The sequence below is a fragment of the Semicossyphus pulcher genome, unplaced genomic scaffold, assembly GCF_022749685.1.
Source record: "Semicossyphus pulcher isolate SPU_LCO1_2020_fin unplaced genomic scaffold, fSemPul1.0.p SCAF_15, whole genome shotgun sequence".
Classification (NCBI taxonomy): Eukaryota; Metazoa; Chordata; class Actinopteri; order Labriformes; family Labridae; genus Semicossyphus; species Semicossyphus pulcher.
Genome location: NW_027211659.1, coordinates 1,199,086 through 1,211,738, shown reverse-complemented (window position 1 = coordinate 1,211,738; position 12,653 = coordinate 1,199,086). Strand labels below are relative to the sequence as shown.

At 41.4% G+C, this 12,653-nt stretch overlaps 3 protein-coding genes across 4 annotated transcripts; all 3 read left to right on the top strand.

The window, feature by feature from the left end:
* Window positions 1-3,257: 3,257 nt before the first annotated feature.
* On the top strand, window positions 3,258-4,016 carry LOC138592278 (gamma-crystallin M3-like). 2 transcript variants are annotated; one of them, XM_069663025.1, is made up of 3 exons: window positions 3,258-3,272; window positions 3,358-3,600; window positions 3,738-4,016. In XM_069663025.1, the coding sequence occupies exons 1-3, from the start codon at window positions 3,264-3,266 to the stop codon at window positions 4,014-4,016; spliced, it is 531 nt and encodes a 176-aa protein (XP_069519126.1). In that variant the 5' UTR covers window positions 3,258-3,263. The 2 variants fall into 2 exon arrangements, with proteins under 2 accessions (XP_069519126.1, XP_069519125.1); XM_069663024.1 differs by lacking the exon at window positions 3,258-3,272 and having other exon boundaries at window positions 3,325-3,600.
* A 3,731-nt stretch (window positions 4,017-7,747) lies between these two features.
* LOC138592421 (gamma-crystallin M2-like) lies at window positions 7,748-8,385 on the top strand. Its single transcript, XM_069663226.1, has 2 exons — window positions 7,748-8,005; window positions 8,113-8,385. Exons 1-2 carry the CDS (start codon window positions 7,811-7,813, stop codon window positions 8,383-8,385), a joined length of 468 nt encoding a protein of 155 aa, XP_069519327.1. The 5' UTR covers window positions 7,748-7,810.
* Window positions 8,386-11,340: 2,955 nt separating this feature from the next.
* LOC138592420 (gamma-crystallin M3-like) lies at window positions 11,341-12,144 on the top strand. The gene is made up of 3 exons (XM_069663225.1): window positions 11,341-11,415; window positions 11,523-11,765; window positions 11,869-12,144. The coding sequence occupies exons 1-3, from the start codon at window positions 11,341-11,343 to the stop codon at window positions 12,142-12,144; spliced, it is 594 nt and encodes a 197-aa protein (XP_069519326.1).
* Window positions 12,145-12,653: the final 509 nt, after the last annotated feature.

The window sequence follows — 12,653 nt, the reverse complement described above, 5'->3', positions numbered from 1 at the left end:
AATCCTAAATGCATATAACAATGGAATTACACTAAAATAAAATCATAATTGTACAATTAATTTCAAGTGTTATATAAATCTTTCCATTTTACCTTTGATATTTATCAATATATATTTTGTGTTATCCATAAATAAATCTGCAGATATACTTCATCATTCAAATTCCTAAAAATATTACAATTCAAACGACTGTTTCGACTGCACATATTCCACTGTAGGGTGTACCTGTTTCCACAAACTGTACAGACATATTCTTAACCAGGTAAAGTTGGTAAATCAATAAATATTTGAATGATAGTATTTGTGAGTGGATAACAATCATAGAGGGTGTTGGTGAATAAATACAATCACATCAATCCAATTTCTACCTTTTAATTTGATATATTCTGGAGAAACTGGTTTCAATTTGGATTGGCAGTTTACCGAGTTGGACAACAGCTGACAACAGGAAATAATAGTACAGTAGAAGTTGCCAGGCAACAGGGGCCTTATGCAAAGGCACTCTTGGCTTGCATTACATAAATAGCAGGATACAGTACTTTTGGAGGTTGACCTATACTGTGGCATAGAAGATACAGTGCTTATCTTCCAAACTTTCAGCTGTCGCAGAATTTCACATAAATTTCATAATATTGTTGGAATGAATCAATGCAACAGTATGCAACACCGTGGACACAACCAGCAACTTAAATAAACGTATTGGACCTGATGTATTTTCTACCAAGGTTTGTAGTCCTACTCACTAAAATGAAAAACATAACTTAAGTGTAATTCTTGTTGCAACATTACAAACGCTGATTCAAATAAAACATCCATTTTCTTCTGCTTATACAAGAAAGTTAGTCCAGATGTCCATCTCCCTAGCAAAGATTTCCAGCTCCTTCTCGGGTATGCTGAGGCATTTCAAGGCCAGATAAGAAATAATCCCTCAAGCAAGCTCTGGGTCTCTATCTCCTCCCATTTGGACGTGCCCAGAAATCATCCAAAGGGACGAGCCCAGGAGGCATCCTAACCAGATGCCTGACCAACCCCAGCTGGCCCCTTTTGATGCAAATGCGCAGCAGCTCTACCAGAAGCTTCCAAATGTTTGAGTGCCTTATCCTCCGTCTCTCCAAGGCAGAGGCCAGCCACCCTGCCGAGGGAACTCATTTTGGCTGCTTGTATCCACTTTATCATTCTCTCAGTCACTTGCCATGACTCATTAGCGTAGATGAGGGCCGGAACATAGATCAATTGATAAAATAAAAGCCTTACCATCTAACTCAGCTCTCTCTAAACCATAAGTACATGACCGCATTATAACTGACACTGCACCAATCAGTCTGTCAGGCTCAAGATCATTTTTAACCTAATTCTTGAACAAGGCCCAGATATACATAAAACCCTTCACTTGAGGCAGTAACTCCTCCACACTCAACTCCAACCACCCCAGTGCTTGCTGGAGGCCACAGCTTGAATAAGCAAAAAGAACCACATCATCTGCATAGAGAAGAGATGCAATCATGAGGTTACAAAAAAAAGAGGTTGCTTAGCTTGTCAAGGATCTCCTTAGTAGCAAGGTACCAGGTGTAAATGAGATGCTAAGAGGCCCTAGACATTGTTGGGCTGTCTTGGCTGACACACCACTAGTTGGACTAGGGTGGTGGTTCCAATTTTGAATTAGGGGGACCAGAGGCTGCACAGTCATTATCTGGTTATCACAGTACACAGCCACCTGGGTAAAGTTTTTCAGGGTTCCAGGGTTCTGGAAAGAAAGCTCCTGCTGATTGTTGAACCTTGGATATTGGGAACAGTGGGTATTTCCTCCTGGCCTTGGAACAGTGGACCAGCTCTATGCCCCTGCAGGGTTACTGGGGGGGTCATAAGAGTTTGCTCATCCAGGTAACGTGTTTCATGGACTTGGAGAAGGCTACTACTACGGTAGTGTGGGGCACTGAGGCTATTGCTATGAGCCATCCAGTACTTATCCAAAGTAAGAGCTCTATCCATGTGTCCATATCCTCAGCACAAAGTCAAACACATTCCAAATGATCAGTTTCACAAGGTTTGTCCCTCATCCCTGATTGTGATTCAAAGGGAGAAAAGAGGCCAGAACGTAAAGACACCAACATAGCTCATAAATGATACAAACAAGTAGCTACAGGACAGGTCATACTGTAGCTTATAGATCAATCGATCAATCAAATTTTATTTGTATAGCGCCAAATCATAACCAGAGTTATCTCGAGACACTTTACAAAAAGAGCAGGTCTAGACCGACTCTTTGTTCTGTCATTTAAAGAGAGGCCCAACATGAATCACCATGAGTAGCACCTAGCAACATTCGGCAGATTGGCAGAAAAACTTCCTTTAACAGGCAGAAACCTCGAGCAGAACAATGCCAATAATAGTGGTACACTAGTGTGAAAATTAGCAAAAAATAAATTAGCGCAAGAAGCATAGTAATGATAAAGGCTGTAGTAATCGTAATTGTAACAGTTGAAGTCAACAATAGATGAATTTGCTGTTCAGATACAATACCCTTTATACGGTATATCATCCTGCTTTGTCAAGTAAATTTATTAACTTTGTGTGAGTGTAAATAATAAGTCGTGAAAAATGCTGGTATGAGTCAGACATCCCATCGGTGTGAACTGGTAAATTAAACAATAAACAGTAGTTGCAGTCTTGTAATTGAGTCTATGTATGTTAAGGCCTTTGGCCTCAATCTCTTCATTCAAGGCCACCTAACTGACATTTGAGACTACTGATTTAACCTGATGGTAAACGGACCCTAAAGTGATGATAATCCTAAAGGAATAGTCATTATCATGATATTCCATAATAAGTCTTATTATAAACCAATCTTCTTTATGAACACTAATTCAGGGGCAGTGTGTGGTATTAAGTGATAGATGATTGGTAATCAACCTTTAGCATTGGTAAAAACCTAAGCTTGTTGGACCCTTTTGATTCATGGGGATGAAAAAGGGAGGGTATTGTAGCACATGAATTGATCTATAACCAAATACACGACTTAAACAAAAAATATGCTCTACCCGTGCTAAAGGAAAATTCTGTTTAGAGCTTGTGACCCTGTTGGTAAATGGGTAAGCAACTCAAAACTCTATAGGCTTCTATAGTGTGTTGCTGGGTCAGGCCTTTGAACAATAGAGGGGCACACAGTCTTTGTCTCTCGCCAGGTATAAATGACACTTGTTCAGACTGGCAGGGTATCAGTTCAATCAGTTCTATCAGAGATCTGGGAAGCCACTACCATCAACATGGGCAAGGTAGGAATAAATCAAAATAAATCAACATTGATTATTCTACAAATATGTAAGTATGACCATTAAAACCCTTCAATTATATTTTCAGATCATCTTCTACGAGGACAGGAACTTCCAGGGTCGTTCCTATGAGTGCATGAGCGACTGCTCCGACATGTCCTCCTACCTGAGCAGGTGCCAGTCCTGCAGGGTTGAGAGCGGCTGCTTCATGGTCTACGACCGCCCCAACTTCATGGGAAACCAGTTCTTCATGAGGAGGGGAGAGTATGCTGACAACATGAGCATGATGGGAATGAGCAGTGGTATCAGGTCTTGCCGTATGATCCCCATGGTAGGTCTACAGTTTGTTCTTGTGTCTTAGTCTTTGTAGGTTTAATACAGCATCGTTAATGCTTTGTTACATCTATGGCTGATCACATCCAAAACACGTTCAAATATCAATTTGTTTTTATTCTCTTCGAAAAACAGCACAGAGGCCAGTTCAGGATGAGGATCTACGAGAGGGAGAACTTCGGTGGTCAGATGCATGAGCTGATGGATGACTGTGACAACATCATGGAGCGTTACCGTATGAACGACTGCATGTCCTGCAACGTGATGGAGGGCCACTGGCTGATGTACGAGCAGCCCCACTTCAGAGGCAGGATGATTTACCTGAGGCCTGGAGAGTACAGGAGCTTCAGGGAGATGGGCACCAGCGGCATGAGGTTCCAGAGCATGAGGCGCATCATGGATTCCTGCAACTAAATTTTCTCTAAAATAAAAAAAAGTTACCGACTCTACTCTTCTGACTTTAATTTCTCTGGTTGCTTTGGGTACAGGGTGTCACTGGGGATGAGCAGGGCATCATTGGGTAATCATCATGAAGCATATAAGTAACAAACCTAAATGCATATAACAATGGAATTATAGTACAGTATAGAGTACAGGAGCTTCAGGGAGATGGGCATGAGCAGCATGATGTTCATGAGCATGAGGCGTATCATGACATGTACTAATTGTACATTTTAATTTCAATAAATGTTATGACTTTCTAAACTGTGGTGTCATTTTGTTTTGTTAGTATAACCTTTCTAGAAAGACGTTCACTAATTACAAACATTTAAGCATAACATTGAAAGATGGTTGTAGAACTAAAAGGCCTTAAAATCCTGCACCATAATGGCCACCTGAGTCTTAATTCGCTTTTTCTGTGTCACGTCAAACATTTGGCCCCTCGCATTTTGGTACATCAGCTTTTTGTATTACACTTAGGAAATACAGCAAGACATCTTCTGGTAACACACGTTCAAAGCCAAATTTATATATCAACACTACTCACTTGGATTGGTGATTGTTGAATTGGCGATCCCCTTATTTTATATCGAGCGCCACTAGGAGGTCCAAATTTTAATTTGTCAAATACATTGTGTCATGACCAAGTTGGTCTACTTGCGAAACCAGTGACATCACCACTAGTTTCACCTGTACTGTGTTTTTATAAGTTAGCAAATGTGAGGATGCTAACATGGCATAGCAATATGGTGAACATGGTCAACTTTTAACATGTACGCGTTGTAATGGACTCACTACAATCAGAGCCATTGGCCCTAATGAGTGTGTTTTATCTGCAGCGCATGGCACTGGCACTGAGACAGGCAAAGGCTAAATACACTGGGAAGATTACTCAGGTGTATCAGGCACAAGTAAGGCTCAGGTGAGGACAATCAGGGCGGGGCATTTTAACACACAGAAAGGTAATAAACAAGGGAGGAAAGTGTTAAAAATCAGGACAGGTGAGCATCAAAGAATGAAAATGGTCTCGGATCACTGCAATTAATGAAACACAGCCTAACAAAAGGGACATAGACGAGAGGAACTTCCCTCCTCGTGATAGATACCAGGTATCTCACCAAGCCATCAGGAACACCAAGAATAGTGGGTTCATTAGCAAGGACTACACCATCAACAGGATATGATTTAACAATTTATTGATTAATGATAATGATGCTTAGGCATGGAGAGGTCGAAGTTCTTGCAGTTAGCGTTTTGGGGAAGCTTTACCGGGTATCTGCCGTAGCACCCGGGCACGAAGAACCCCCTCAGGGCCCTACGGATAAGAGGACAGAAAGAAAAGGGGCGGGAGGGAGGGGTGCAGGATACGAGAGCGAAAGAGGAGGAGAGGGTTAGGATTGAATTTATCGGAATTCCGGAAGAGGCGCGGTTGAGGTGTGGTCCTCCTACTGAAACTTTGCTATATAGCATCAATTTAAGAACTAGAGGGAAGAAGTAGAAGAAGGAATAAAACAGGAAACCTTAAGCAGAAGGCATGGAGGCAGGGCAGAGGCTGAGAAGAAGCCTGCAGGCAGACAGTCTTGGGGGCAGGGCAGAGAAGGAATACTTAGGTGGATGGCCTGGAGGCAGGGTAGATGCTTAGAAATTAATGGTAAATGGACTGTACTTATTTAGCGTTTTTCTAGCCTTAGCGACCACGCCAAGCTGCTTTTATGCTACATATCACATTCACCCATTCACACACACATTCATACACTGATGGCGGAGGCTGCTACGTAAAGTGCCCAACTGTCAAACAGATATCACATTCATACCCGTTGGCTATGCCACCAGGAGCAATTTGGGGTTCAGTGTCTTGCCCAAGGACACTTCGACATGTAGCCTGAGGGAACTGGGGATCGAACCTCCGACCTTCCGACTGAAAGACGACCGACTCTACCACTGAGACACAGCCATCCCGAAAGAGCCTTCAGGCAGACGGCCTGAGGATAGGACGACCTATAGGCAGGACCAAGGTCATGCTTAATACCTCAGGCTTAGGGGCAGGGAAGAGGCTGAGCGGGAACCCTTAGGAAGACGGTCTGGAGTCAGGACAGAGAAAGAACACTCGGTTAGTTGGCATAGGTGCAGGGAAGGGGCTTAGGAGGTGTCGTCGGGTTGATGGCCTGGGGGCAGAGAAGACGCCAAGCAGGAACCGTCAGGCAGACAGCAACTCTGGAGATTGACCTGGAGACCAGCAATGTCGGAATACCGATCTGGAGGAAGTTGACAGGGGTGGATTGCCACTTAAGGTGTTCAGTGCAGATGGGTAGCCACCGGAGGTGGGAGAAGGGCAGGATCTTTCTGTGGTACACCAAGGCAGCTGAGGATCAGGACATAGGTCAAGGTAGGTTTCTTGACAGAAAGAGACCTGAGCACTACACCAGTGCCAGGACTACTGAGCAGGGAGCTGGCATCACCACTCAGCAGGAACTGGGGACGACTACAGCTCAAGAGGAAAGGAGGACGGCTTCCACTCAGCAGTAAGGGGGGGGCTGCTGACGCTTATTTAGTAGGGTCAGAGGTTATTTTACAAGTCGTAATTAGGAGTTTCAGTATATTTTGAATCTCAACTCCAATATGTAAGTTTGTAAGGGCTGCCCCAACAGCATTAAAGTGGGCGGAGCTTGTATCCTCAAAGCCTCATTTGTTACATTAACATTAACATAACCCAGTACTTGGATATATGGCCCGGAAACAAATACAATATATAGTCAGTGTAAGTACAGTCATTTTGAGGGAAAATCTTCAATTAAAGTGTCCCTATTTAGGATGAATAAGCATATATTTAAATATTAATTAATGTATTTTAACAAACTATAACGTATTCATTTACTGATACATTTATTAATGCATTTATCAACAAATATATAAACCATCTACAGGCAAAGACTGGTGTATAAACAATTAATGAATGACAAGATAGTAAAACATAGTTGTAAAAATGTTTGTTTTACAGAAATAAAATATACATTAAGTGTGTGATAAAACGTACTGAATATCTGTATACTGCTTATTCATAAGGAATATAATATCATGATGAGGTGATGATCAGAGAAAGGGGCAGTAAGAGTCAAAAATCACTATTTTGAAAGTAGTAATGATAGCAACATACAAGGTCATGATAAGTTCAAAAAGTTTAGCATCCAACTTATATGGTTTGTTCGTACAGATATACATTATATACTGGCATGTCAGACTGCTCTGCTAATAGTCATGTCTATAAATTGTCTACTTACCTATCAGAGGGCCATACAGTGTGGTTTGAAAAGTGTAAAAGGGCCTATTGTTTGTCACTCTGTATTGTAACTTCAAAGAATGCTCATTGTATGGCTTCCCTATGGAAAAATCCATTCTAAAGTCTTCTAGGGGATCCAGTCACATGGACATGAGACAAATGCCCCTCAGCACTCTATAGGCCTCTATACCATGTTGCTGGGTCAGGGCTTTAAACAATGGGAGCTGCAGATTCTTTAGGTTCGGTCAGGTATAAAAAGTAACGGTTAACACAGGACCAGCATCAGTTTACCAGCAGCATCGTTCTCTGAAGAACTACCACCGCAACCATGACCATGGGCAAGGTAAGCACACCCACCTCACAAACTATTTTTAATTGATCATCAATTAATTCATTACTTTTTAATTGAAACGCCTACTCACTACATGTTCTCCTTTCGCAGATCATCTTCTACGAGGACAGGAACTTCCAGGGTCGTTCCTATGAGTGCATGAGCGACTGCTCTGACATGACCTCCTTCCTGAGCAGGTGCCACTCCTGCAGGGTTGAGAGCGGCTGCTTCATGGTCTACGACCGCCCTAACTTCCAGGGAAACCAGTACCTCATGAGGAGGGGCGAGTACGCCGACTACATGAGCATGATGGGAATGAGGGACTGCATCAGGTCTTGCCGTATGATCCCCATGGTAGGTTTAATACAGCATCTTTAATGCTTTGTTACATCTATGGCTGATCACATCCAAAACACTTGATGTTCAAATATCAATTTGTTTTTATTCTCTTCGAAAAACAGCACAGAGGCCAGTTCAGGATGAGGATCTACGAGAGGGAGAACTTCGGTGGTCAGATGAATGAGCTGATGGAGGACTGTGACAACATCATGGAGCGTTACCGTATGTCCGACTGCATGTCCTGCAACGTGATGGACGGCCACTGGCTGATGTACGAGCAGCCCCACTTCAGAGGCAAGATGATGTACCTGAGGCCCGGAGAGTACAGGAGCTTCAGGGAGATGGGCATGAGCGGCACCAGGTTCATGAGCATGAGGCGCATCATGGACATGTAAAAACAGCTCTCTAGAAAATGTCTAAATAAGCCAAAGTAATAAAGTTTTTTGACAAAATGTTTTTGCCTGTTGAGTCTTTTAATATGAAATGACTGAAGGATTAAGCAGCCATTCTTCTGTCAAGTGTAACTTTGAGCACACGCACACCTTTATAAAAGAAGTCCCAAAAATAAGTGAAACATTACAGAAAAGACAGTTAGGATACGGTTCTTGTTGCAGTACACAGGATACCGAGACAGCCCATTTACCGGTTACAAATGCTCGGCAAACTACCAATGCACACTGCAGCTTTCTGTCAATGCCAAGAGTCCAGTATGTCACAGTATGCTAATCTGCACCGATCTATCAGTCCGATCTGCCCGTCAAATCTGATGCTATTGCTTGCAGCAGCTCAGGTCCAAAATGTAAGGATTTCTTCTTTGGCCAAATCTAAATAAAAAAATTAGTTTTCACATAATATTGATGAAAAACAGTGACACAGAAGAGAAACTTTTTTGGCAGAGTTCCCAAAAAAGTATCCATCAATTTGGTAATTATCCAGAGAACTTTGTTTTATGGAATAAGTCACCACTAAGTATTAGTATTTTACTCTTTAAAGGACTAAGTGGTTAAAAAAAACAAGGTGAAAAAGGAGTTCTTTAATGGGACAATTTCCTTTATTGACGGAACGCATCGTAACGAAACGGTAGACTTGCAAACAGCCCACATTTTTAATTAATTGAGATTTTCTAAGGAAGGGAATTGCTCAGAAAACGACTAATTTAAAGACAGAAGGTTTATCATTTTAAACTTAAGCCTCAACCCATGTCCAACTGAGGCATATTATTAAAAACACTGACACACCATCAGAAAATACACAGTATATACTATTAAAGATTAAACTGTTTCTGGGAGGCTACTCTCCAGACTGTCAAGAGATTTAGTTTGAATATTCTTGATTCCCAATTGATCAGACTAACGATTTAGATAACCCCTTGACCTTTTACCTTATTGCCATTGTTAGTTCAAAATCAAACCTCAACAACGCTTTGTTGATATTGTTCAGAGTATGAAACCCAACGCTATTGTTGAGCTTGACCTTTTCCTGAACTTTTCTCTGGCACCACCATCAGTCCACACAACAAACTCAAATCCAATTGGCTGAACGATTTACTGAGCACACTTATGTAACCATGGAGATGAACAATTTACAGATTTGCTGTTACTTTAGAAAAGAAATGGGCCCTTAGCCTCTTGCTATTAAACATTTTCTGATTTGCATATTAAAGCTTAAACGAAAATGTCTTTGTTGTATTTGCACCTCCCTCGTACACTATTTAAAAGAGGTGCTGGATTGGTGTTGTATGAGGTGACAACATATATGAAAGTTATTTTACCGCTCACAGTATTTCACACATGGTTAAAGCAAAACCATCTTTTCTTGATTGTTAACAAAGTCAGCAAAACATTTTTGTATTTGCAGTATATTTTTAATCATCCTGTGCATTTCACATTAAGTCATGAGTAAATCATTACTGATTCATAACTTTGTTTGTAAGTTGTTTCTTTTAATTATGAAGCGCATTTTAAGCTTTTGAAATGCTGCAAAACAGAAATGTGAATTAAGACGCGTCTCCATCACCTGGTTTGGATCAAGTAAACTAGACTTGTGAGCACAGTCTGGTCTGAAGGCACAGGTTCGCTTTATGCATGCCTGTAATCCACCAGTGAGAAGAATAGAAGAAGTAGAGGCTGTGAAGCAAAAACAAAGCAAGTCATCTTGGCCATCAAGTTTTACATGCGTTTCACATCAGCTAGTATTGGCCATTGTCAGTGCTGTGCAGAATCAAGGCTATGCAATGAAATGGATCTGCATTACCGCCCCCTTCTCGATTGGAGTGTGGATCAGAGCAGTTTAGCAGACAAAGCTAACCCTAACCCTGCTTATGAAATTAATACTGATGCCTCGATATTACCTACGAAAGCAAACAAGACTATCAAGATTGATAATTTAAGAAAAAGACTAACAGCGAGGAGCAGGATGAGATTTGCCATAAAACAGCAAAGAGGAACGACGTACCTCTTTGTTACCAGGGGTCACCAAAATCCAAACAAACCGAAAATGACTCACAGTAGCTCTACGAACTTACTTGTTTGAGGTGATTCCATTTCCTATTTAGCACATAAACTCTTTTATGAGAAAAAAACACCTCAAGCAAGCACAAAGATTATTTTTTTGGCCTTTGGTTTTATTTATAGGACAGCTGAAGATGGATAGGAAATGTTGGGAGTAGAGAGTGGGGGATGACATGCACCGAATGATTGGCAGACCGGGAGTCGAACCTGCGATAAGTGCGACGAGGACTGCGCCCCTTCCAATTGCTTTTTTAGAGCAATACTTGAAAAAGCACGAATAAATAAATGTAGGATATATGGTTGAGTATTTTTTTGTGTGTGAAATGACGTGACTCAAGCAACACATCACAATTTGCTGCGGAGGGTTTTACAGTCTCAACAGCAAACAATTCCATGTTTCCTTAAAACCTGGAATCAACTAAAGAAAAACTCCCACAAAAAAACTTTGGCAGGAAAAAAGGCCAAACATGAAATCGTAGAATACACAATTTATGACCGATATATTAACCCTGTGTGTTTGTAACAAAATTATAATTCAGAAGTTCAACTAAAATAATTAACCCAATAAAAATAGCCCCGTACAGATCATTAGCACAGTTTTCAAACGTCACGTGGGCCAACCAATTCATCACATTACCAGCATTGTTAGGAATGCTTTCAGTAATGAGAGAAAAGGCCTTTCTAAAGCCTGCAAGGTACTCTGTCCCCTGAAAAATGGACATAACCTCAGCATTCTACGGGGTCAATGGTAATAGTTGCTGGGTAAGGGGTTCTATGAGGGGGCCCACTGATTCTTTACATTTGGTTAGGTATAAAAGGAAAGGGTTAAACCAGGTAGTTATGCAGTTCAGGAGCAACAGCAACAACCCAACAGCAGCCAACATGAGCAACACCAGCATGAACATGAGGGGCAAGGTACTTCTAAACTTCTAATTTTAATAAGCACAAATTACTTATTTACAAAATGTGAGCGTTCTCTCTTGCTACTTTTTTCACAACCAATACAATTCACTTTTTTTCAGATCGTCTTCTACGAGGAGAGGAACTTCCAGGGTCGTTCCTATGAGTGCATGAGCGACTGCTCCGACATGACCTCCTTCCTGAGCAGGTGCCACTCCTGCAGGGTTGAGAGCGGCTGCTTCATGGTCTACGACCGCCCCAACTTCCAGGGAAACCAGTACTTCATGAGGAGGGGCGAGTACGCCGACCACATGAGCATGATGGGAATGAGGGACTGCATCAGGTCTTGCCGTATGATCCCCATGGTAGGTTTAAAACAGCACTCGTCCTGCTGTGAGTCTATTACTGGTGAAAACAGTCCAAAAACTTGATATTGAGATTGTTTTTTATTTCTCCTAAAAAAAACAGCACAGAGGCCAGTTCAGGATGAGGATCTACGAGAGGGAGAACTTCGGTGGTCAGATGCATGAGCTGATGGACGACTGCGACAACATCATGGAGCGTTACCGTATGTCCGACTGCATGTCCTGCAACGTGATGGACGGCCAGTGGCTGATGTACGAGCAGCCCAACTTCAGAGGCAAGATGATGTACCTGAGGCCCGGAGAGTACAGGAGCTTCAGGGAGATGGGCATGAGCGGCACCAGGTTCATGAGCATGAAGCGCATCATGGACTCTTGCTAAATGTTTACTGAATGTTCACTGAATGTATTAAATGCAACTAAAATAAAGCAACTTCTGCACTACTTTGTTTTATGTCTACTTGTATAAAGGAAATATTGCACAGTATTACACCAAAAAATATCTCATGAAATTCAGCATATTTGATTTTTGAGATAACTAGCAACTGGTAGATACCATAAGATGCTTTAAGCTGATGACAAATGTAGCTGTTGACGGGTTGCTGATAATAAGAAAAACAATTTAATCAAAATAACGCTCTGAATTTTCTGAAGCAGCATAAAAATACAGACTAAATATTTTTTATTAAAAGTCACATGATTTACATGTGAGAAATCAAGATGTAGTACAGTATAAAAAATGAAAAGTTAATTTTGCTATCAAGGATATTTAAAGGCTAAAGTAATGCTGAGTTTCAATAACAAGAACTTTGCACATTCATTAATTAGAACATTAACCTGCTAGCAGCTGTTCCAAATAAACGGCCTCCTTTAGTTAAGTGGCCACCCAAG